The sequence below is a fragment of the Chrysochloris asiatica genome, unplaced genomic scaffold, assembly GCF_000296735.1.
Source record: "Chrysochloris asiatica unplaced genomic scaffold, ChrAsi1.0 scaffold00009, whole genome shotgun sequence".
Classification (NCBI taxonomy): domain Eukaryota; kingdom Metazoa; phylum Chordata; class Mammalia; order Afrosoricida; family Chrysochloridae; genus Chrysochloris; species Chrysochloris asiatica.
In genome coordinates, this window is record NW_006408527.1 from 21,151,680 (window position 1) to 21,178,973 (window position 27,294).

Here is a 27,294-nt window from a genome sequence, read left to right on the forward strand (position 1 = left end):
TGTGATCTTTGGGAGCAGGGGGGCAGCTAAGAATACTGTTTCCTCTTACCTATGTACTGGGAGTCCTGGTGTGGCGCTGTGGGTTAATGTGTCAGACTGCAAAGCCAATTGAATGCAAGGTCGGCAGTTCAAGCTCACCAGCTGCTCGTTGGAAACCCTACACAGGGTCACTATGGGTTGGAACTGACTTGATGGCACTTAACAACAACAACAACAATATGTACTGGGAGGAGTTCCTGGATGGTACAAACAGTGAAACACTTGACTTCTAGCCCGGTTGGCAGTTCAAACAATTCCATACCTTGGAAGACAGGCCTGGTGATCTACATCTGAAGGGTTACAATCTTGAAAACCCTATGGAACAGTTCTACTTTGCACATGTGAAGTAACCATGAGTCAGAATAGACTTGATGGCAACTGACAACACCATGTTCCTGGAATGACCTCATCCTCCCATTTTTTTCTCCTCTCTGCATGCTCTGGAGTGCTGGTGTTGCGCTATAGGATAAGCACTAGACTGCTAACCATAAGGTTGGTGGATAAAACCCACCCCTCAGAAACGCTATACAGGGTCACTATGAGACAGTACTGACTTGACGGCACTTAACAACAACACGCATGCTCTCTCTTTTAAAAAAACATAAAAGTTATTCTTATTCTACTCTTTAAGTAGGATCTGAATAGCTTATCTGTATATTATGATATCAAATATCATTTGCAGGTTAATACACAAAAATATTTTGTCATATGATCTAATCAGGAAGTTTTAGAAGGAACTTCTTTAAGTGTTTTTGTTAAAGATTGTTGCTCTACATTCTATTGAAGACGAATGACCAGTTATTCAGAGAACACTCTCTGGTGTGTCTGAACTAGATAAAAAACTTTTCAGGAAAGGAATTACTTTCACAGCTTTTATGGCCCAACCAGGGGCAGTAAATATTGTTAATGACACCATAGATCAAAAACTAAAATCTGCTCAGAAATGAATATGAATACAGAGAAGAATGAGTAGCTAGATGGACAATAGTTTTTAAATTCCTCCAAAACAAGAAGCAGGCTCCTTCCTTCCATACCTCTTGAAATTCTTCCATACTAACCTCATTGCTTGAGCCCTGTTTCTAATAAAAGACTAGAGTGAAGATCACTATTAATTCAGATGGCAATGGTGGGAAGGGACAGGAACCAGGCTGGTTTTGATTTGTGAAATGTGGAGGGCTCTCAAAACACCACAGAGACTAGCTTAAAAAGTCCCCACACAAAAGCTTTTAATTTCAAAGTTATCAGGAGTTCAGGAAGGCACATAATTAAAACCAAACTCCTTCGTCCAAGTTTAAAATAAAATTGTGGCTCTGGAAAGCTGGGCCCAAGGGAAAGGAATGAGCCCAAGTCACATGTCTACTGCCAAGGATGGAATGGGTTTAACTCATGTTCCTTTGGAGTTAGGGACTGACCCCACACTGATGGGAAAAAATTTCCTATTTACATTTTCCCTGAAGAGGGACTAAGCAGAAGGAACATTTTATATTATGCTCTTGTGCACTGGCTGAGCCAGGGAAACAGTTTGAGCTATTCTGGGATGGCCTACAGAGAACCAGATTCCTCGTCAGTGTTTTCAGATTGACTGATGATGATAAGCACGTGGCTACAGCCAAGGCCCTTTTTTGATTTTGGGGGTCATTGCAATCTGAATCATTATTTGAGTTAATTGGAAAATGATATGATTCTATAACTTTTTGCATTTTAGAATCTTTTTCGTTCCATATACATGTACATGCTTATTAAAAAAGATTTTCTTGTTTTCTGCATCTAGAGAACAGTGCCCTTCATATAGCAAACAGATGGAATTTTTAGGAAACCTTAAGGGAGAGTCTTTCAGTTTTTAGCTTTGTTTGAAATGAAACTTTCTGAGCTTGTATTGTCCCAGTAATATATTTGGGGATCCTACACAACTTGCTGTGGTTCACTATGAACCACAAAGTCGGTGGTTCAAGCTCACCAGCTGCTCCTCAGAAATCCTATACAGGGTCACTATGGGTCAGAATCGACTTGACAGCATTTAACAACAACAACACAACTTATAAGTATACAGGGGTATGAAAAAACCTTGATTTATGCAAAGCCGTAGCATTAGAGGACAGTTTTTAGGTCAGAAGTCCCACATGGCTCTGCTGGGTTTTCTGTTTAGGTTGCTGGTGGTGGTGGTGGTGTGCTGTGGAGTCGGTTCCGACTCATAGTGACCCTGTACAGGGTTTTCCGAGGCTGTAAATCTTTACGGGACCAGAAAGTCTCATCTTTCTCCCGACGGAACAGCTGATAGTTTCGAACTGCTGACCTCGAGGTTTGTAGCCCAATTCGTAACCACTATGCTACCAGAGCTAGTAGGCTAAAATCAAGGTGACTGCTGGCTGGGCTCTTATTTGGAAGGTCTGGGGTAGAATCAGCTTCTAAAGTCATTCAAAATGTTAGAAGAAACAAGTTCTTTATGGCTATAGGTCTTGGGTTCCTGTTTTCCTGAGGTGGCCACCTGCTTATAAAGGTGCCCACATCCCTTCTCACATGGTCCCCTTCATCTTTGAACCATATTGAATCCTTTTCACACTTAGAATTTCTCTGGCTTCTCCTTGTGTCATGAGCTGAGAAAGCTCTCTGCTTTCAAGCACTTATGACCCACCTGGAAAATTTCCCTAAGTTAGTCAACTGTGCCATACAGCATAACATAATCATGTGTGTAGTAGCTTGTCATATTGACAGGCTCTGGGGAGTAGGTTGGGACATCTTTAGGGAGCCATTTTAGAAATACTGATTATCACAAGGATATGCCTTTTAAAAAAAGTGGTCTTGTTTATTTCTAACATCCTCAAATTAAGAACCACACAGCCTCTCAGCTACAGTTGGGTGATTATATATATTCATAATTAGAATAAAACCAAAAGAGTTATCTATGCAAGGGAAGTTAAAGCTTGGAAATCCATGTAGGCAGATGTATGCATGTATATTCTCAGGCAAAAAGTAGCTCTTAAAAGTAAACAATTATAGACTTGTTTACCATATTATAGTTCCTGATTCTTCTTTGCCAATTATGAGATACATATGGAACAGAAATAGTTAAACAGGGAAGTCAAGAAATACAATACTAAGTAAATAAATACAATTAAATAATAAATATAGTACTTAGCATGAGTTTTAAAAATATTTCTGAAAAACCTCATATGCGAGGTTGGAACTACCCTATCAACTTTAAAGGAGTCCTGATGTGGTAGTGTAGAATAAGCACTGGACAGCTAACTACAAGGTTGGCAGTTCAAACCCACCAGCTGCTCCTTCAAAATCTTATACAGGGTCACTATGAGTCAGAACCGACTAGATGGTACTTGACAACAACAACAATCAACTTAATATTGCAAGTAGAAATGAGATCATATACTGTTATCTCATATATTTTAGTAAAGAATTGGTTTTTAAAGAAAAATCATTAAGTTAATCAAACAATAGTTGTTGCTGTTGCTGTTAAGCATTGTCTAATCAGGTCCGACTCACAGTAACTCTGTAGAGCATTTCCAAGGAGTGGCCGGTGGGTGTGAATCCACTAATCTTGTGGTTAGCAGTTCTAGGCTTATTCTACAGCATCAAACCAGGACTCCACATTAAATTAAATGATAGAAGTGATATCAGTAAGTTAATTACATGATCAAAACAGATTTATAGTTTGCTTTATTTAATATCTTATGTAGAACCTGTTTGTTCCATATATGTTACCTCAGTATTATCAGAATTTTATAGTTCTTATTTTTCTAAGCATGTCTGTACATTTTCTTTGTAGATATTTCTAGCTTCTGAAGATTTTTCTGGAACTCACTAAATGTGCTGTAGAAGAAAATATATGAATATACTAAGGTCTCCCTAAAATATCAGAAGCAAATCATTTTATGTTTAAAGATAATTCATAAACTCTTGTAATCCATAAATACACTTGTAGACTGAAGCATATTCTCTATCTCATTTTATGTTTAAAGATAATTCATAAACTCTTGTAATCCATAAATACACTTGTAGACTGAAGAATATTCTCTATCTAGCCTTTTACATGTTGCATAGTATCTATGTGACCAATAAAAGGAGGAGTAGTTCTAAACTAGCATATGGGTCATAGTTCTCATGCTTAACAACTATTTTTATTTTCCCTATAGAGAAAGATTTTAGGTTCATACTAGTGAGGAGCACATGGCCACCTAAAACCATAGCAGCCCATGAAATGATTTAAAAAAAAAAAAAAAAAATCCCCAAACAGTGAATACATAAGAAGCCTAATCACTTTCCTAAAAAATATTGCTAGGAAATTCTGCATCTAAAGCCATACATTTTTAAAGACCCTATTGTTGTTGTATGACATCAACTCTATATGGTAGCTACTGTTGTTAAGTGCCGTCGAGTTGGTTCCAATTCATAGCAACCCTGTATAGCACCCACCCCGCCCCCAAGGAGCGACTAGTAGGTTTAAACCGCTGACTTTGTGGTTAGCAGTCCAGTGCTTATCCTACAGTACCATATCAGGACTCTTTATATAATAAAAGTGGTCTTAAATCCCATTGCTTGACTGAATTTCACTCTTTTACTTTAACTCAGTTTCCAGATTTCTCCCCACTATGCTGTCAAGGTTATTTAATAAAAGTTGTTACTATCTTTGCAACTCTTTGGGCAATAAACTGCCTTAATGGATTTAAAAAATATGACAAAGGAGCCCTGGAAGCACTGTAGGCTAGGCATTGGGCTGCTAATTGTAAGCTCAATGGTTCAAATCCACCAGCAACTCTGTAAGAGAAAGATAAAGCAGTCTGGTTCTGTAAAGATTTCGTCTTTGAAACCTTACACAAGGTTACTGTGAGTTGGAACTGACTCGATGGCAATGGGTTTGGTTTTCAGGGTGGGTGAATCAAAACCTTTGTGAATGGGATAGCAAAGCTCTCCAGACTTTACTTCTTAAGAGGAAAGAAATAGTTGGGGTCTAAGTAACCTAGGGAGTCCTGGTGTAGGGCCATAGGATAAGCATTCAACCTCAAAGTTAGTTTGAACCACAAGGTTGTCAGTTCAAACTCACCAGCCTCCTCAGAAACTAAACCTTTAGGGTCGCTATGAGTCAAAACTGACCTGATGGCACTTAACAACAACAATTAACATATGGCAAGACTTTATTTCTAGGTTGTTGTTGTTAAGTACCATTGAGTTGACTCCAACTCAAATCAACCCTGTATAGGGTTTCCAATGAGTGGCTGGTGGGTTTGAACACCGACCTTGTGGTTAGCAGTTTAGTGCTTATCCTACAGTGCCACACTAGGACTCCTTATTTCTAAGCAGGTCCCACATAAACTCAAGGACTTGCTTGGTTGTTAATCTTTTCTCTTATTGTCCCTACAGAAACCAAAATATTAACTCGCCATATTTAGGAGCTAGCAAAATTCACTAGCAAATTTTAATGAACAAGAATCTAAATTGCCTTAGGAAGACCTATGCTTGGTCTCCATTTCATAAACAGTGTGTGGCTGACTCCTTTCCAGATGGTCAAATGGAACACAAACAGAGACATCAAATCTTAAACAAGAAGTGGTATTTGCTCCTTGTAAGTATTTATATTTGTGTCTAGCTCTGTGAGTAGTACTTAGAAGAATAAAACAGACATTTACAGAAATCTGAGACATGGTTCCCTGATCTCAAAGAGGTCTCTTCTGTGGAGGTAAGAAGTACACTCAAAGAACAATGACAGAGTAATAAAGGAAGGCCATCAATTAAATGTAATCAATGCTAGACTATCTGGTGCATATTATAAATAAAAAGGATATGCAGACAAGGGAGTGACCAATGTTGGTGTTGTTGTTAAGTACCGTGGAGTCGGTTCTGACTCATAGTGACCCTGCACAGGGCTTCCAAGGCTGTAAATCTTTACGGGAGCAGAACGCCTCATCTTTCTCCCGCGGAATAGCTGGTAGTTTCGAACTGCCGACCTTCAGGTTAGCAGCCCGAATCGTAACCACTACGCTACCAGAGTGACCAACAGTGGCTAGAAATATCTTTGCATCCTACTGGATGTATCACTCAGTTTCAAACTGAGCAGTCATAATAAAAAAAATGGCATTATCATATGTGACTTGATAAAATCTGGCTCAAGGTAGGAGACTTATTAGGGCCATAATTTCTCCAAATGCAACTGGCAGCCCTGAAAGACGTAGATTGATGTTTTCTTTCATTCTTCTATTACATCTGGCTTCTTAAACCCTATTAGGATCTTGAGTCTTCAGATGCACAAGGTTCTTTGGATTTAGGGGGCTAAACTGCCTCCCAGCTCAAGACAGAAAATTTACAACTCTAGCAAATTTGCAGTTTACTGGTTTGTTTTCCTTTTTGGTGGGGAAAGAATACCTCCAGTATGAAAAGCCACAGCAATTCAGGCCCTACTAACTCAGAACTTGCTATAATTTAACAGGTCCTAAGCTGAAGTAAAACTTTGTACATCTGTCTAGAAATTATTTACAAAGAAAATTTATAGCATAAACAAAATAAGAGAAATGTTCTACTGAGAAGATCTGGTGTTGAGCACTTAGAAATGGTTTTAAAGTAATTATTTACATACAGTCAATAATATACTCACTAAAAATGACTCTAGCCAACACGGTTCAAAGGCACAGAAGATTCATTATCCTTCACAACGCTATTAGCCAATAGTTGTTGTTGTTGTTGTTAAGTGCCTTCGAGTCGGTTCTGACCCATAGCGACCCTGTACAGGGTTTCCGAGGGTGTAAATCTTTACGGGAGTAGAAAGCCTCATCTTTCTCCCGCGGAGCAGCTGGTAATTTCGAACCACTGACCTTAAGGTTCGCAGCCCGATTCGTAACCACTACGCTACCAAAGCTCCTTGCCAATAGATGTAGCAAAAATGCTTAAAAATAATTAAACCTGTTATAAAATTATGTGAAATTTTAACTTTTTACTAATTTAGTTTTGTGTCTTCCTAAATTGTTCTGTGATGTTTTTCCTTCTTTAAAGCACACTATATTGTCACCAATGGAGCTCTAGTAGCGTAGTGGTTATGAATCGGGCTGCGAACCTCAGGGTCAGCAGTTATCTTTCTACCTTGACATAGGCATATCTCATTTTATTGTGCTTTGCAGATATTGTAGATTTTACAAGTTGAAGATTTGTGGCAACCCTGTGTCAAGAAAGTCTCTCAATGCCATTTTCCAACTGCATGTGCTCACTTCATGTTTCTGGGTCACACTTTGGTAACACTCAAAGTATTTCAAGCTTTTCCATAATACTATTGCACAAGGTCAGCAGTTCGAAACTACCAGCTGTTCCGTGGGAGAAAGATGAGGCTTTCTGCTCCTGTAAAGATTTACAGCCTCGGAAACCCTGTGCTGGGTCGCTATGAGTCACACAACAACAACATATTATCACCATCTCCCTTTTCAAATCTGATTCCACATCAGGGATACTAGCAATAATAATTCAGGAGCTAGCTAATGGGGACTCAGTAGTTTCACTGGAGCAACTACACAGCTTAGCGGCGAAGCCTGAGATTCTAGGGGCCAGACAGCTTGCTGGCTCCAGCATTTACTAGTTGTATGACCTTAGATAGGAAACCTGATGGCACAGGGGCTAAGTGCACTGATGCTAACCAAAAGTTTGAGTCCACTATCACTCCATGGGAGAAAGATGTGGCAGTCTGCTTCCCTGGAGATTACAGCCTTGGCAGTTCTACTCTGATTAGAGGATCTCTATGAATCAGTATTGATTTGACAGCAGCAGATTTAAATTTTTTATTTTATGATCTTAGGTAATTACTTAGCTCTTTCCTGCCCCAGTCACCTCATTAGTAAAATAGGGGTACTGATACCCAGTACATAAGGTCATTAAAACCATTAAATGAGACAGTTATCTGTGAGGGCTTGGCATATATCTGGCATATAGTAAATGTTAGCTACTATATGGGTTTTAGCATAGTGTTACAAATTGACCTGCTAACCTCAGGGTTAGCAGTTTGAAACTACCAGCTGTTCTGCAGGAGAAAGATGAGGCTTTCTGCTCCCGTAAAGATTTACAGCCTCAGAAACCCTGTACAGGGTCGTTATGAGTCGGAACCTACTCTACAGCACATAACAACAACAACATATAGGTTTTATATGATATTAAAAGAGTTTTTCCTATTTTAATCCTGTCTGTCTCTTTCATAACTCCTTGGTCCTTTGGCTCTGCTGATGCTTGTTGGTTGCAAAGGGAATAAGCTCAAATTCCTTAGCACTTAAGTACAGGGTTTTTAAAATTTATAAATTTTTATTATCTAGACTAATTCCTATTTACTCTTTATAACCTACCAACATTTAAAGCTATTTATTATTTTACTCTCTGAATCATTATATCCTTTCCCAGAGAGCCAACTGTCTAAAATTAATTTTAGAAATCAACACCACAAAGATGTGACAAATTCTACATGAAACTGTTTCTACATCATAACCATGAAGAGGTTAAAGCCCAGATGCACTCTTAGTATTTTTATCTAATCCTTTTATTGGTGGAACTCCTTGTATTGTGTAACCTAAGAAAGCTGCTGAGTTTTGAGCTCAAAAAACTGTTATGGATAACCACCACCCATTACATAATGCAGGCCAAGAACAGCGCCAAAAAGGGGCTGGAAAAGAATAAAAGACTGATGAAATCCAACTCTAATCATTTCCCTTTGGCCTTCCGATGATAATTAATGGTCAGATCACTCAAATATTATGAGATTGAGAAGTACAACACAATGCTAGATAATCTGGGAACAAATTAAAAACAATCCCTGCTCACACAACTATGTACTGAAAACAAAACTAGAACCCAAATGCTTAGCCAACTGACCCTGAACTGACCTAAATTTCTGGATCCTTTGAAAACAGAAGTTTATCATTGTAACTGAAGATTAACTACAATACCTCCAAACAAAGATATATGATAAAACATCTGCTGAGTCTCCCACACGGAAATACAGTGGTAACTGGATAGGAAGGAGCCATGGGACAGCAGCAGCACACCTCTAGCAGCCTGCTACTCCTCCAAGGTTCTATTCTCCGCTTTTTTCTTATGCTACATTTATTCCTTAGACATGTTCACCATTCCCATGGCTTCAACCAGAACTATTAGCCATTTTCCCACTCTACACTCTTTCCTCTCGTGTTTGTCATCTCAATTTTTCCCTACCTAAAATTTCCTAAACTACCCTAGACCTACATACTTTTATTAGAACATTGCTGATTTATCTCCTGAAGAGGAGTTCTGGTGTGATGCTCTGGGTTAATGCGCTGGTCTTCAAGGTCTGTTTGAACTGCAAGGTTGGTGGTTCAAGCTCATCAGCTGCTCCTCAGAAACCCTATACAGGGTTGCTATCAGTCGGAATCAACTCCACAGCACCTCACAATGACAACAATAACAACCCTAAACCTATATACTTTTATTAGAACATTTCTTATTTATCTCAATTAGAAAGTCAATTCCTTGAGGACAGGACACAGCCTTTCTTTTCTGAATATTCATTTCTAATGAATCACCTACAGACTAGGAATCATCCTTGACTCTGCCGTCTGATAAGTTCACCCTGCCCTATTCTGTCTGTCCCCTCGTCTTGTTAATTTTACTTTCTAAACAGCCAAATGCTTCTCTCAGTGCGCTGAGAATGTTTTACTTTTCTCAGAGCCCCCTAAAGTTTGGCCTCTATAGCTTCCAGTGTTATTTTTCCAATATGCAAATCTTCAATCCTTTTCTACAGGATAACCCAAAATCCTCAGAATCCCCACATAACTTGGCCCCTGTTATGTTTCTAGTGTCACTTCATATTGTTGTTGTTGTTAAGTGCCATCGAGTCAGTTCCAACTCTAGTGACCCTGTCTGTATAGGGTTTCCGAAGAGTGGCTAGTGAGCTTGCACTACTGACCTTACAGTTTGAACTGACCTTGCAGTCCAGTGCATTAATCCACAGAGCCACACCAGTATTCCCACTTCTTATACTCCTAAATATATTTGTTCTAACATAATGATCTGCATCTTTCAAAACAATGCCATAATTTTTTTTTCATTGTAGTGTGCTGTTGTCTACTTCTTTGCCCACCTAGCTCTTACTGTTATCAAAAAAAAAATCAGGTTAATACATTTACCATTTGATGTTCTAAAATACCCTATAATTACACACATTTATTAGAACATTGCTTATTTCTCTCCCTAATTACAATGTCAGTTCCTTGAGGGCAGCACTGTGTCTTTCTTTTCTGAAAGTCCACTCCAGAGCCTACTACATAGCAGATGCTCATGTCAACTGTGGGAGGATCAAATGGGGCAGGGGGCCTCCATATCCATCATTCATCATGGAAGCCGATAATTAGATGGATAAGAGAAGGCCAGGGATGGCACCTATGTGCTGTCACCTGGATCTACAGGAAAGGAACTGGTGTCTTCAAAATTCCTAGTCTCTATGGTCAGCAAGTGAGACTTTAGCTTCCATCTTATCCAAGTCTAAGTATGACAGGGCTCAACTAGTCCAAGCTCTCTGTAGGATTCATGTAATGGCTCCAAATGGGGTAACTACTTTTATTCCCATAGGAAACAATACTGTTATTAAGAACAGAAAAGTTATTGCTTATTGATTTTCTTGAGTACAATTAAAAAGAAGATACACTATAGGTTTCAATGGGGGTGTGTGTGAAAAGGTTAATAGAATGTACCCTAACTAATACTGTTCATCCAAATGCTTCCCATTCTATGACAATGAATTATAAAGCAGAGTAAAAAATGTATTCCAAATTGAGAATATCCCAAATGTAGTATCAGAGGTTCAGAGGATAACATATTAGATAACTAATATTCCAGAAGAAGACACAAAGTTCATGTAAAAAGAAGGATTACCAATACTGACAGAGTCTGGAAGGCAGAGAGGCAGAACACTCCCTGGGAACCAGAGATGCTAGTTAGACAAACTCATAAAAACAGCAATCCTTTATCACTTGATTGCTTATCAAATCTACTCTGATTACTTTGTAGGACTGATTGAAAAACAAAGAAAGTTTTCATTATGTACATTATTGGTTAGGGTGAAAAATACTATTATGTAGAATCCTTGTGTTGTCTGTTGAGAACTTAATCCTGAAGGAGTAGCAATCGAGATTAAATGGGGAAATGCTGTCGGTTTACATATTCAGATCAAATCCTTTTACTATAAATAAGATTTCAAGGAAAATCTGCCTAATGAAAATATTCCCAGGGTTCTGCTGAGGATCCATTCGATTTCAATAAATTTTAATGTAATAACCAATTGAGCAATGCAAAATAATTAGGACATTCTCTAGTATTTGTTTTAGTCAGTATGTCCTATATAGAACAACATTTTGTTAAACTAAGTGCCGTAGTCGGTTCCAACTCATAGTGACCCTGTATAGGGTTTCTGAGGAGTGGCAGGTGTATTTGAACTATATTTGAACCTTGCAATTCAAACCAACTTCGCAGTCCAGTGTATTAACCCACAGCATCACTCCAGGACTCCTTTGTTAAATTAGCAAATCATATTAAATACTACTAATGATTACCTAGCTCTTGCTTTCAAAATTATTTAAAAATATTAAACCATCTAAATTGAATACAGGCAGTCCCCAAGTTACAAACAAGATCTGTTCCTAACTGTACCTTTAAGGACTTTTAGGTAAATTTGGGCCAGGTGTATATGGTTTTTATTTAGCCTTACTTTAGTGCAAGAGAAGACACAGCCTTTTCAGTGATTTAAAGGCTGCAAGCAGAGCAAATGAAGGTGATTGTGTTGTTAGTAGGGGGTTGAATAGGGGCCGATTCAATCATTTCAAAGTGAGGGAACATTTTTACAAAGCATTAAAGGGCAAGTTTGAGTTGTCCACATGTCCTTAACCCCGGAACTGCCTGTACAGGGTCGCTATGGGTCAGAACTGACTCGATGGCACTTAACAACAACAACAAAAGGGCAAGTTTGAGTTGTCCACATGTCCTTAACCCCGGGACTGCCTGTAGTTCTAACTGAATGTTGTTATTGTTATTAAGTGCCATGGAGTCAAGTTTCTAACTCACAGCAACCCTGTGCGGGGTTTCCAATGAGCTGCTGATGGGTTTTAACCGCTAATGTGGTTAGCGACCCAGTGCTCATCCTACAATGCCATACCAGGACTCCTCTAACAGAATGGAATGTATACTCTAGGTGTGGTGATATAGGACAAGCCTAGATCCCAATGTCGATTTGAACTACAAGGGCAGCAGTTCAAGCCCACCAGGTACTCCTCAGAAACACTATTCAGGGTCACTATGAGTCAGAACTGACTTGATGGCACTTAACAACAACAACAAGACTCAATAATACATACTCAAAAAAACCCACTGTCACTGAGTTGATTCTAACTCATAGTGACCTACACAGGGTTTCCAAGAAGCTAAATCTTTATGGGAGACATGATCTTATCTTCCTCCCATGAAGCAGCCTAACACCTAATCCACAGTGCCACCAGGGTTCCGTCAATAGTATATACAGTAATTAGAAAGCAAGAGGTAGAAGTGTTTAATGTATTTGTTGTTCAAATTTTATTTATGCTGGAAAATTCTGTTAGAAGCTTACTCTGTATCTCATTATATATTTCCTTCAAGGTCTGACAACAGAGATGTACCTTCAAATTCTCATAAATAACTGTCAGGTGGTGTTCCCATTAGAAATATGAATGAAGCTGGAAGTTGACCTGTTTTCCCTAAGTAACAACTTGAAGATGAGTAATTCCATTACTCAGGGAGTTCCCCAACTTTTAGAGACAAGAGACAGTGTGCTAGTGTGAATTTTTTAAAGCCACGAGAAGTGGTTAAAAAAATTCGGAGCCAACAAAGACCAAATCTAAGATGAATGCATGTTTTCTCTATTGAGAGAGAGAGAGAGAGAGAGAGAGAGAGAGAGAGAGAGAGAGAGAGGGGTGTGTGTGTGTGTACATATGTATATATGCATACACGTCCTGGTGTAGTGCTATGCGTTAATGTGCTGGACTGCAAAGTCAGTTTGAACTGCACAGTCGGTGGTTTAAATTCACCAGCTACTACTCAGAAAGCCTATACAGGGCTGCTATGGGTCAGAACCAACTCAATGGTACTTAACAGCAACATACATGGTAGTGGTGGTGTGCTGTGGAGTTAGTTCTGACTCACAGAGACCCTGTATAGGTTTTCCGAGGTTGTAAATCTTTATGGGAGCAGAAAGTCTCATCTTTCTCCCACAGAACAGTTGGTAGTTTCAAACTGCTGACCTTGAGGTTAACAACCTGACTCGTAACCACTACCAACGGTTCCGCAGGAGAAAGATGAGGCGTTCTGCTCCCGTGAAGATTTACAGCCTCAGAAACCCTGTGCAGGGTGTCACTATGAGTCGGAAACAACTATATATATATATATATCTTCTTCTTTTGGGGTGTGTGGTAAAACACAACACTTGTTACTTTAAGCATTTTAAAAGATAATTCAGTAACATCAATTACACTCACCATAACGTGCGTTCACCATCACTACTGATTTCAAGTGCTTTCATCACCCCAAACAGAAATTCAGTGCTCCTGAAGCAATAACTATCCATCTCTTCTCCCCTCAGCTACTGCTGTTGTTGTTGTTAGGTGCCATTGAGTCCGTACCGATTCATAATGACCCTGTGCACAGAGAACGAAACACTGCCTGGTTCTGCGCCAACCTCACAATCGTTGCTATGCCTGAACCCATTGCTGCCACCACTGTGCCTATCCATTTCATTGGGGGTCTTCTTCTCTTTACCAAACATGATAGCCTTCTCTAGAGACGGGTCCTTCCTGATAATATGTTTGAAGTATGAGAGATGAAGTCTGGCCATCCTGGCTTCTAGGGAGCATTCAGCTACTGTTAACCACTAATAAACTCTTGTCTCTTTACACTTGCCTATGCTCCATATTTCATGTTAAGTAAGGTCACATATTTGTCTTTTTGTGTCTATTCTATACAGTATGTTTTCAAGGTTCGTCTGTGTTGAAGCAATAGTCAGAAATTCATTTCTTTGTGGTAGAATAATATTCCATTCCAATTTCTCCACATCCTCAGCTTATTTTCTATTTTTTTTAATTACCTTGGTGTTTGTAAAATATTTCATTGTGATTTTGATTTGCATTTCCCTAATGACTACTGATGTTGAGCATCTCTTTATGTGCTTATTAGTAATCTAAATGCCTTCTTAGGAAAAATGTGGATTCAAGTCCTTTGCACATTTAAAAAGTTAATTACTTGATGCACAATTAAAAAATTTTGATGAAACTCAATTGATCTATTTTGTCTTTTATTGCTTGAGTTTTGGTGTTACATCTGAGAATTCACTGTTAAAAAAAGTAGGTCCTGAAGCTTATATTTATTTTGTTTTCTCAAGTTTATAGTCTGCCTGTACTGCTTCTTTTAATTATTTTATTTGTTTTGCCCATTCTAGCTTCTTGAATATTTGTCTAGATGCTAAAAAATATTCTCTTCATGTGAATAGTTATTGTTTTAGATTCATTTGAAGGACATTTTCCTCTTATGGAAGCATTTAGTACTCAGTTCCTTTAACAATACACAAACGAAGAAAGATCATAAGCTTTTAGATACTGGCCCAAAGTCTCAATCCTCAGTTTTGAAGAAGCTGGCTCAGGGGCTGTATCTCTTTAACTTTGTGAAATCTCTAGCAGAAAACTGTATGCACACAAATCACAGAGGTTTGGTTGAGGATAGTGAAAAAGCTGTCTTGACCTTAATTCTGAAACAGTTACAGAAATTTCTCAGTGCCTTTACTATAAAAGGCCCAAGCACTTCTGCTTTAAAGAGACAGCAGAACCACTTGTAGTCCACAAGGCTTTGGGTGGTCTCAGAGGATATTCTTTAGCTGGAATTTCAGAACCAGGCATGGGAGATTCAGTTGTGGCCTGTCAATGCCCTCTTTTACTCTGCAGACATAGTCTTCCTCCTTCTTGCAATCCCAGTTTCCAGTGTCTTCATCGTGCCTAAATTTTAGACTCCCACAGCTACTCTCAAGCTTTAAAGTGTCACCTTTGTCTCTAACCTTGACCTATAAGTTTTTTGACTTGTATTCCAGTGTTGCTTATGACTGTGGACTGTGGACTTTGGAGTCAGGGAGAACTGAGCTTGAACTTATGACTTTGCTGATGGGCAAATCACTTGTCTTCTATGTCTCTCAGTTTTATAGGATGAAAAATGGAATAGCAGTACCCATCTTTCAGGGTTGTGGTATTTTTAAGTGCCATCAAGTTGGTTCTGACTCATAGAGAGGGTTAAATGAAATGATGAAAGTAAAGGCTCTGGCAAATGCTAAGTGTTGTGGAGTGAGTGCGCATGTTTTTCTTGGTATTAGACTGGCTAGAACTATGTTCCCCACCTCCTGTCCCCCAGTAGAAACTGTGTAACAAAGTAGAAAAGCTAGTCCCTGGGACTGCCATTAAGCAGTAGGCAGTTCCAAACAGGCATCAGAAGTCATATAAGCACAACACCAACACAAAACTAGTTGCTACAGAGCACTCCAAACTAGTGTTTAAAGAGTACCCTCATAAGTCAGTACATGAGAGAAAAGGTAATAGGCTACAGTGGAGTTTTAGTTTTATAGTGAGTCCCAAGAGTTACCAGTCTCCAAACTCATCTTGTATGCCTTTCATGCTCTTAAACATTCAAGTTATAAGCAGTACAATGGAACACAAGTGGCATCTGAAAAAAATCAACATTTTCTACAGTATGGTCTCAAGCCATTTGAACACTGGAAGTTGGTTACAGTAAGCTGATCCTACTGTGGGAATGAACAGTAGGTGGCCATTAAATTTGGGAAGAAGTCTTTTATTAAAGCCACTTTAGTTTCCTGTAATCCCACTGTAACCTCTGTAATCACAGTAGCATAGTGGGGTAAGCATTGGGCAGCTAACCAAAAGATTTGTGGTTCAACCTCAACAGCCAATCTGCAAGAAAAAGATGAGGCTGCCTGCTCCCATAAAGATTTACATGTTTGGAATCCCTAAGGGGCAATTCTGCTCTGTCCTACAAACTCACTATGAGTCGAAACAACTCAATGGCTGTGGGTGGTGGTCTCCGTGTAAAAGGGCAAGGAATGAGGAAAAGTGTCAAGGGATGAAGGCAGCTATTAGGATTGAGACAAGAAGAAAGTAGTACTCCACTCTACAGAAGAAACGGCTCAAACAGAAAGGTGAAAAGGGAGAGTTACTAAGCAGGTATTTGTCGATTGCTCACCATGTATCCTGCACAGCATACCGATATCCACCCATTAACAAGGGGCCTTTCACACCAAAAGATACTGCTGAGTTTTCTCACTTTTATCAGAAGGGAGGAAGCAAAGGGAAACAATAACCTAAGTAAAAGTGTTCATTCTGCTTTGTGGACTTCAGTTGGAAAACGCCAAATGTATTCAACAGCTGTTGTGACTCCTTGGGAAGACAACACTCCAGGTGTGGAAGGAAAATACTTCTGGAGCTGAGTGATACTGACACACATTGGAGCATCTTTGGGTCTTCTCATGGAAGACCTTGTGAGTGAAACAACTGCATAACAAAATTCTTTTTATTTTCCTAATTAAACATGTCTGGCTGAGGTCCCAGACCAACATACCACATACCAAATCCCACTACATGGTAATTTACATCATGAAAAAGGCATTAAAAATGGATATAAAACAATTCAAAAGAAAAATAGTCTTTTCAGATTTCCTATCCACAGTTTCCCAAATAAGGAAGCTATGACCTTCCCTCCTCTTACTCTGCATAAAGGGCATACCAAGAGTTCCCTAAGAAGAAACTGCTACCTTGCCTACTACCTAATATGCCCATTAGGGCTTCTCATCTCTTACTATTGGTAGCAGGTCTGCTTTAGTCAGCCTCCTACAGAGGAAGAACCTAAATTAGATGAAAATGCCGGTATGCAAATTACTCCACAGACATTCAGTCTAGAAAAGGGAAAGAGTCTCAGTGGATCTGCCTAAGGACATCACAAACACCTCCTTATAGCCATTTGTCAATGGACAGGAGTTATTTCCTTGGTTTTGCACATGAAATTTACTAGTTACTGAGGAGCAAATCTCTAAGTGATCATAATTCCTTGCTCATTTTTCTCTTTCTTTACTGCTCATAGACATGTAAAAGAAGTAGAGGCACACAAACATTTATATAAAACTTGCACATATATAATTTAAGTTTCATGTACATAGTTTTGTGGCCATTTGGGAGTTTTTCTCTTGAGCCACAGAATTGACCTGTAAAACACAGGAGAGGCAGCAACTAAATAGAACCTGAGAAATTAAGAAAAGCCTTCTAAGATACAGTGACAAGACTCAAAAATATTACCGTCAAACAGTTTGCAACTGATAGTTAAAAGCTAAAAGACAGAAATTGCAGTTTGACATATTTAAGTCTGCTTTTACTTAAGACTATATTAAGCAGTATGAGCCATAATCTTTTGGAGAGAAGCTAACAGAATCTTTACTCGAAAATTCGCATTTTTCCTCTACTGAATCCCATATGCTATGAAATGCTTTTGCTCTAAATCTAAACGCACACACACAAACACACATTCTCTATCTCTGACAGAACTATGAACAAATGCAAATAAAAATGCTGCTTACTCGGAATGTCTTGGCAGTCGGGGAAGGAGATGCTGGGGGAGAATCAGACTGAGATTTCCTATTCCGAGTGAATTCTTTACTTCGGGTATATAAAGAGGACATGGCTCCTCAGGATGTTGATAGACACTCAACCACTGGATTCTTCACACAGAGCTGGGAAACTGCCCCTGTAGTACCTCACAGAATCTTTCCTTTTGTGTTGATGCAAGAAGCTTTGGATAGAACTAAATAAAGGATAAAAGCCACCCTGTAAATTACAGTCTAGAACACTGAACCAGTTCACAGTTAGACAGAGTCTGAGAGACGTTTTCCATCAATATTTTCAATTCAGCTTCAACCACGGTGCTTAGGACTGGTAGGTTAAGGTGGAAGGTGTTATGTTGAACCACCCCTTGTACACCTCAATTTTATGCCTTGATTCTCCCAAATGGATGCTTCTTATAGAGACTTGCTCCCCAATAAAACCTGAGTGTAGGCTCTTGATGACACCAGATTAAATCCCAGAGGACAGACGACCTTGGAACTTGCTGTAGATGAGCCTGGGAATAATTACCGCCGCTTTATCCAGAGGGAAGAAACACAAATCCTCTGTAAATCATGCTGTCTTCCCTTAGCTGGACTCCAAAGGGCTGTAAGGGCTTTGGTAGTGCTATGACCAACTCAGGTTAAACAACTTAAAAAAACAAAAAATGATTTGTACATAAATACGGAACCAAGAGTTTATGAGAAGGAAGCAGTCTGAGGAAGTCAAGTTTCCCTAAGTCCTCCACACGAAGCTGCTTTTACATATAAACACTCACAGTCATACACACATCTTTTCCCCTCCCCTCTTCTGTTTTCTGACATTCCAAATCCTTATTCGCTCAGCGAGGAATGCTGGAGAGGGGCCAAGGGCAAAGATTCACTTTCAACTCAGAATTCGGGTTGCCACTTGTAGGAGGAAAAGGCAAGCATGCCGACTTCTAGAAAGAAAGGGAGACTCTTTGCTCAGAGGCAAAACCCACCAATCTTTCGGGGTCTACTGCCTCAAAAGAGGCAATGATCTCAAAGGTTGATTTCTCTGAACACTTTTCTGAGTATAAGAAGAGGCGTTTTTCAGCTACTGGATCTCTTAAGTAACAAAGCCCAGACAGACACATCAGTCAAAGCACCTTCAGGCTCTTTATGCTCAAGTTTAATGACATGTCATTCCTGCTGCACCATGAGGAAGGCTAGCAATTTGAAACTCTAGTCCACTGCAAAGGATGCGTTCTCTATATATGATAAAGGTCATATAGCTGAAGCAATGCAACTAACGAGTCTTGTATGATGCCACAATCAGAGATGAGTGAGGTAGAAAACAGGGCGGGGGGGGGGGAGCGCTGGTAAGGGGAAAAAAAGAAGGGTCAGAAATGAAGACAAAAACAGTTCTACCAGACCACAGGACTAAGGGAAATGAATATTTAAAAAGAAAGAAATTTCTTTACTTGGTGTTGAAAGATTTTGGATTTGGCCTTGGAAAAACACCTCTCAAATTTAATCTTTTGCACTCTGTTGTCATCACTACACTATCCAACATTTCTGTGCCAAATGCTTCCTAAGCCAATGGGTTTATCCCAATGTAACAACTCACTTCTCTCTCTCTCTTGGAAACTCTGCCCAGCCCTCCCTTTTTCCACATTAAAATTTATACTTTTTCCTTCAGATTTTCCCAACATGCCATTCTTTCTCCTTTAATTGTCTTGATATCTTTTTTATTAGTATAAATAATCTTGTGAAGTTAAATCAAGGAAGCAATCAGCTATTTGGGGGGTTGATCTGAGAAACAGGTTTAAAAGAGTTATCCTGATTTATTCTCAATCTAAAAACTCCTTAAGATGATGGATCAATTCTACCACAAACCATAACTATATTGTGTTGTAAAAGGCGAATTTCTCTTGGGGATTCAGACCTATGAGCCTTACATTATGGGCCCTGTTTACATAGTTAATCTTATGTGATCAGAGCAAGTCTTTCTCCATTGCAATCATACACTTATAAAATAAATATTGATGTAAAGCTAAACAGCAACATTCTCAAAGCAAGAATAATTGGTCAGTGATGGATTGGAGTACATTTTTCCCCCTTTGATTTAAAAAAAATGTTTTATTGTGAATTATGTGATAGTTTACATGGTAGAACATTAATTTTACGTTCATCCTATCCTATATCGTTTCATTGCCATGGTTACAATCCCCTCCATGCATCAACCAACCAACCAAAGGGTATACCCCTAAAATACCTTTTTAATATGTAAAAAGTCACCAGATTACAGTACTTCTTTAATGATGGCAAGAACAGTTCTGATCAGCCAGTTTCTAGAGCTGTTTCTGTAATGTTTATATAACGATTTCATATCCATTGGCAATTTAAGAGGGAATGTAAACACTTATTCCTTCCAACTGGCCTTTTTGTCTCTATCTGATCTCCACTTCCAGGCGGTACTAACAATGACTGTTATTGCTCTTGTTGTTGTTAAGTGCCTCTGAGTTGGTTCTGACCCAGAACAGCCCAGTATAGGATTTATGAAGAGTGACTGGTGGGTTTGAACCACTGACCTTGTGTTTAGCACTCCAGTGCTTATCCTACAGCACCATACCAGGGCTCCACTAACAATGGTAAGCTCTTTTATATATTAACATATATTATCTCTCCTGATCTCAGTCATGGTGGAAAGTTCATTTCAATTATCTCACAGGGCATTGGTGATGCAGCAGAATTCTTGCTTTCTATGCACAAGACCTTGAAACGGTTTGAACTGCAAGGCTGGCAGTTCAAACTCACTAGTCACTCCTCAGAAACACTATACAGGGTCACTATGAGTTGGAACCGACTTGACAGAACTTAACAACAATGCAGAAGACCAGAGTTAAGATTCCAAGCCAATATACCTTATGCACAGACACCACCAGTGTCAGTGGAGGCTTGCATGTTACCCTGATGCTAAACAGGTTTCAGCGGAGCTTTCCAGACTAAGAAAGACTGACAAGAAAGGCCTGGTGATCTATTTCTGAAAATCAGCCAATGAAAGCCCCACGGACCATAATAGTCTGATTTGCAAACAATCTTAGAGAAGGCAAGGGATCAGGCAGCATTCCATTGTGCACGGCACTGCCATTAGTTGGAGGTAGACTTGATGGCAGTTAACAACGTTATTTTACAGATGAAACTATGGTTCTGGAATATGAAATGACTGGTAAGACAGTAAAAGAACAACAAAACATATCTGCCTGAGGAATGAGCTTTGGTTGATTGTTGTTAAGTGCTATCAAGTTGCTTCCAACTCACAGTGACCCTGTTTAAGGTTTCCAAGGAGCAGCTGGTGAGTTTGAACCACCAAATTTGTGATTCAAACTTACCTTGCAGTCCAGTGTTTATCCTACATTGCCACACCAAGACTCCAAAGGAAATATAGTATTTCTGCACACTATACTTTGCTGTAGAATGAATAAAGTCCGTAGAAGAATTGATGCATTTGAGTTACAGTGTTTGGGGAGAATATTAAAAGTACCATGGACCGCCAAAAGAACAAACAAACCTGTGTTGGAAGAAGTACAGTCAGAATGCTCCTTAGAAGCCAGGATGGGGAGACTTCATCTTTCATACTTCGAACATATTATTAGGAGGAAGCAGTCCTTGGAGAAGGACTTGGTAAAATGGAGGGTCAGCAACAAAGAAAAAGACCCCAACAAGATGGAGTGGCATAGTGGCAACAGCAGTGGGCTCAAGTGGACCAGGCAGTGTCTCATTCTGTTGTGCATAAGGTTGCTATGAATCGGTACTGACTCGACGCCACCTAACACCACCACCACACTTTGCTGTTACTTTAAAGTGCTGTTGAGTCAGTTCTATTTCATATCAATCTTGTATAGGGTTTCTGAGGCTTTAAAGCACTATGGGAGCAGAAAGATCCACCTTTCTCCTGTGGAGTGGCTGGTGGGCTCGAACCACTGACCTTGTGGTTCACAGTCCAGTGCCACTGTGCTCCCTTGGTTATTTTAAAGTAAAAGCAAAGCTGAGTAGATACAACAATTCAAACTCTTCAAGAAGATTCTGGGTATCTGAGGCACTCAAAGGAACATGTCAGAAATATGGGTACAGAGATAAACTCTCCAGGAAGTTGAATATAATCGCTTTTATTTGTTTATATTTTCATATATTTAATTTTTTTCTTCAACCAAGTCAAAAAGCATTTAGTTTCCTTTCTGATGCAAAAGACATTAACTCCATGTTAATATGAAAGCAGGGTTTCAAACTGGTTCATTCTGGTTTGACCCCTGCTGAGAATATCAATTTCCACCCCAAATAAATTGAATTAGAATCTACTTTTAATACGCTCGCTCTTAAATATATATAGGAAATACCTGGAGAGCTGTTAAACTGTAGATTCTGATTCAGCATATCTGGGTGTTGTTGTTAAGTGTCACCGAGTCAATTCCAACTCAGAGCAACCTTGTATAGGATTTCTGAGCAGTGGCTGGTAGGTTTGGACCACAAACCTTGCAATTAGCAGTCCAATCCTTGTCCATCTGGGGTGGAAAGGCAATTCTCAGCACGGGGTCAAATGAGAATAAACTGATCCAAAATCTTGCCTGAAAATATCCTCCTAGCCCAGTGAAAAATAGGAACTGGCTGGAAATATCCTTGGCTACAGTGCTTTACTTGCAATATGGACAAAATATTGAATGATGCAGAAAGCATCAAAAGAAGATGGCAGGTATACTGTAGCAAAAGGAAATGGTTGAGGTTCAAACATTTCAAGAGGTAGCATAAGATCAACATGGTATTGAAGGAAGAAGTCCAAACTGTCCTGAAGGCATTGGTAAAAAACAAACAAACAAAGGTTCAGGAATTGACAGAATACAAATTAAAATCTTTCAACAAACTGATGCAGTACTGAAGGCACTCATTCATCTATGCCAAGAAACTTGGAAGACAGTTACCTGGCCAACTGATTGGGAGAGATCCATATCTGTGCTCATTCCAAAGAGAGGTGACCCAATGGAATGTGGAAATCATCAATTAATATCATTAATATCACACAGAAGTAAAATTTTGATTAAGATAATTAAAAAAAAAACAGCGGCAACAGTTCATCTACATGAACTGCCAGAAACTCAAGTTCGATTCTGAAGAGGATATGGAATAAGGGGTATCACTACTGACATTAGATAGATCTTGACTGAAAGCCTCAGAGAATACCAGAAAGATGCTTAGTTGAGCTTTACTGACTGTGTAAAAGGCTTCTGACTGTGGTAGTCCATGTCAAACTAAGGATAACATTGGGAAGAATGGGGTATTCTAGAACACTTGTGCTCATGAGGAACCTGTACGCAAACCAAGAGGCAGTCAGTCATTCGAACAGAACAAAGGGATAATGAACGGTTTAAAATCAGAGAAGGTATGTGCCAAGGTTGTGTTCTTTCATCATACTTAATTCAATATGTGAGCTGGGAAAATAATCTGAGAAGCTGGATCATATGAAGAACAAGGCATCAGGACTGGAGGAAGACTTGTTAACCTGCAATATGCAGATGCTATAACCTTGCTTGCTGAAAGCAAAGAAGATTTAAAATACTTACTTGATGAAGCTCAGAGACCACCACCTTCAGTATGGATTGAATGTCAATGTAAAGAAAACAAAAATACAAATTGAAATCTTACAACAAATTGATGCAACACTGGAGGCACTCACTCATTTATGCCAAGAAATTTGGATGACAGCCTACTGGTCAACTATTGGAACAGATCCATATTTGCGGCCATTCCACAGAGAGGTGATCCAATGGAATCACTGGACAATATCATTAATATCACATGCATGCAAAATTAAAGATAATTCAGAAATGACTGAACAGTACATTGACAGGGAAGTGTTCAATCCATATTCAGATGAGGTTGTGGAATGAGGGCTATCACTGTGGACACAAGATGGATATTGGCTGAAAGCAGAGAATACCAGAGAGATGTTTACCTGTTCTTCATTGACTATGCAAAGGCTTTCATCTGTGCGGATCATGACAAACTATGGTGAACATTATGGAGAATGAGAATGAGTACTCCAGAACACTTAATGGTGCTCATGAGGAACCTGAACATAGACCAAAAGGCAGTCATTTGAACAGAACCAAAGGAGACTGAATGGTTCAAAATTAGGAAAGGTGTGCAACAAGGTTGTATTCTTTTATCATACTTAATTTGATCTGTGAACTGGGAAAATAATCTGAAAAGCTGAATTATATGAAGAAGAATGTGGCATCACAACCTGAGATATGCAGGTGATACAACTTTGCTTGCTTGAAATACTGATGAAGAGGACTTGAAATACTTACAGAAGAAGATCAAAGACCACAGTATGGGTTGCATCTCAATGTAAAGAGAAAAAAAAATCCTCACAATTGCACCAATAAACAATATCATGATAAATGGAGAAAAGATTGAAGTTGTCAAAAATGTTGCTCGGATCCACATTCATGGAAGCAGCAGTCAAGAGATTAAATGGTAGACTACATTAATCAAGTCTGCTAAACAAAACCTCTTTAAAGTGTTCAAGAGTAAAAATGTCAGTTTGAGGATTAAGTTAAGTCTGACCCAAGCCATGGTATTTTCAATAGCCTAATATCCATGGTATTTTCAATAGCGCGGGAGAAAGATGAGGCAATCTGCTCCCGTAAAGATTTACAGCCTCGGAAACCCTGTGTAGGGTCGCTATGAGTCGGAACCAACTCCACGGCACTTAACAACAACAAACAACAACAATATGCATGTGAAAGTTGGACGATGACTAAGGCAGACCATAGAAGAATGGATGCATTTGAGTTATGATGTTGGAAAAGAATACTAAAAGTACCATGGACTGCCAGATGAACAAACAAATCTGTGTTGAAAGAAGTACAGCCAGAATGCTCCTTAAAAGCCAGGATAGTGAGACTTTATCTCTCATACTTTGGACATATTACCATGAAGGAAAGTCCCTGGAGAAAGACATTATGCTTGGTAAAGTGGGGGGGTCAGTGAAACAGAAAGACCTCCAACGAGATACACTGGCATAGTGGCAGCAGCAATGGGCTCAAGCCTAGCAACGATTGTGAGGATGGCACAGAACTGGGCAGTATTTCGTTCTGTTGTGCATAGGGTTGCTATGAGTTGGAACCAACTGGACAATACCTAAGAAGAAGAACAACATCTTAGCTCAATAACCAACCCACCAAATACACTGCCATAGAATCGGTTGTGACTCACAGCAACCCTTGTAGGATTTCTGAGGCTGTAAATCTTTACATAGGGACAGAAAGCCTCATTGTTCTCCCTGCAGAGCAGCTGGTGGTGTTGAACTCCTGACCTTACGGTTAGGAGTCCAGTGCTTACCCTACAGTTCCAGTAGGGCTCTTTTCTCAATAAAGCCTCAATAAAACAAAACAAAACAAAACAAAAACACTTGCAAATAAAGGGACTGCATGTATTTCTTTGTCTTCATGATGACACACATCAAATGTGTGAGCAAGCCTCGTGATCTGAATCAACATTCACGGACTCAACTCTCCCAAACTTAGTAGAGGAAATGAACCAAGGATTTTCTCTTTCTGCTTTTTATTGTTTACATTAAGAAAATTAAACAATATGGTTTAAGAGTTTCCTGAAATGCCCCACAAGTGAGGATTCCTAAAGAATAATCACCAATATTTGACATATATACACTACCTGATCAGTGAAATCTGAGAACACTACAAAAAGTCACTACTTATTAAACAAAATAAACACCACTATAAGCCAGGAAGAACCCTGCTACAGCACTGTAGGATAAGAACTGGACTGGTAACCATAAGGTCAGCAGTTCAAACCCACTAACTGCTCTTGGAAACCCTACACAGGTTGCTATGAAAGGGAATCAAAGGCCCTTAACAACAACAATAATAACACACACTCTGAAAATCCTTTGTGTGGTCTATGGCATAAATGGGGATTCCTTAAATACCACCAAAGGGCTTTAACTAGAGGAAAGAACAGCCCTCACTAGCATCGCAAAGCAAAGTTTAGAATTTCAACTAATATTTCCCTAAGCGAAGAACTAGGCCTCCTTGAATACCACCACCTGATCAACAGTTGTTGTTGTCAGGTGCCATCGAGTCGGAACCGACTCATAGCAACCCCATGCACAGCAGAACGAAACAATGTCCGATCCTGGGCCAACCTCATTACCACTGCCACACTTGATGCCATCAATGATGCCACCTGGCCGATCCATCTCCTTGGGGGTCTTCCTCTTTTTCTCTGACCCTCCATCTTACCCAGCATGGATCAACAGTATCCACGGTTATCATTCACCATAATTCAAATGCATCAACTGTTGCTGTTAAATGCCATCGAGTCAGTCCGACTCATAGAGTTTCCAAGGAGCAGCTGGTGGATTTGAACTGCTGACCTTGTGATTCCCAGTCCAGTGCTGATCTTACAAAGCCACACCACGAATAGTTGTGGTGGTCACTATTTGCATAATTTACAAGCAAATGGATTTTGTCCATCTAACATGATACTAGCGTAGTGGTTACGAATCGGGCTGCGAACCTTAAGGTCAGCGGTTCGAAACTACCAGCCGCTCCGCGGGAGAAAGATGAGGCTTTCTACTCCCGTAAAGATTTACACCCTCGGAAACCCTGTACAGGGTCGCTATGGGTTGGCTCCGACTCGAAGGCACTTAACAACAACAACAACAACATGATACTATTCCTAGTTTCACAGAAAAAAGTGTCTTGTTACTTTGCTTGATCTATTTGTCATTCAGCAGAGACTATTTGCCTGCAGAAGGAATTCTGAGATTTATTTAAGACAGCTCAGTAATAAAACAGTAACACATAAAAACATACCCTCATTTAGTAAAGATTTTGTGTAGGGTGAGAATTGAAGACTATAAATGGAAGGAGAGACTGAAAGCTCAGGTAAGGCAATAGTCAAGTTATAAAGTATGGCATTTGCCTTTTTGTTCAGAAAAAACTGATTTTTTAATTCCTAGTAGAGTATATAAATATAATTATGTGTGGCAGGAAGGAGTGGGCTCTACTACAAAACTATCTTTTTGTTGTGCCCTCAAACCAGTTCCAACTCATAGAGACCCTCTGCACAACAAAACGAAACACTGCTTGGTCCTGCACCATCCTCACAATTGTTATGTTTGAGTCCATTGTTGTCAATCCACCTCTTTGGGATCTTCCCCTTTTTCACTAGCCCTCCATTTACCAAGCATGATGTCCTTCTCCAGGGACTGGTCTCTCCTGAGAAATATGAGAGACAAAGTCTCACAATTCTGGTTTCTAAGGAGCATTCTCTTCTGTACTTCTTCCAACACAGATTTGTTTGCTCTTCTGGCAATCCATGGTACTCTCAACTCTCAATATTCTTATCCAACACCGTAATTCAAATGTATCAATTCTTCTACAGTCTTCCTTATTCACTGTCCAACTTTTACAAGCATATGAGGCAAAACTGTATAGCAATAGCCAATTGTCAGTTGTCAGGTGCCATCGAGTCGGAACCGACACATAGCGACCCCATGCACAGCAGAACGAAACAATGTTCGATCCTGGGCCAACCTC

General features: G+C 39.5%; 1 protein-coding gene across 3 annotated transcripts in view; it reads right to left on the minus strand.

The window, feature by feature from the left end:
• Window positions 1-27,294, minus strand: part of PPP1R12B (protein phosphatase 1, regulatory subunit 12B) — a 341,109-nt gene that overhangs the window by 29,075 nt on the left and 284,740 nt on the right. Inside the window, exon 1 of one of the 3 annotated variants that reach the window (XM_006834130.1) lies at window positions 17,687-17,814. The exons of the other annotated variants lie outside the window; for them this stretch is intronic. Coding sequence (XP_006834193.1) covers window positions 17,687-17,788 — 102 coding nt within the window. The 5' untranslated portion in view covers window positions 17,789-17,814. Of the gene's footprint in view, window positions 1-17,686; window positions 17,815-27,294 lie in introns of those variants that run through there. 3 annotated transcript variants of the gene reach the window in all.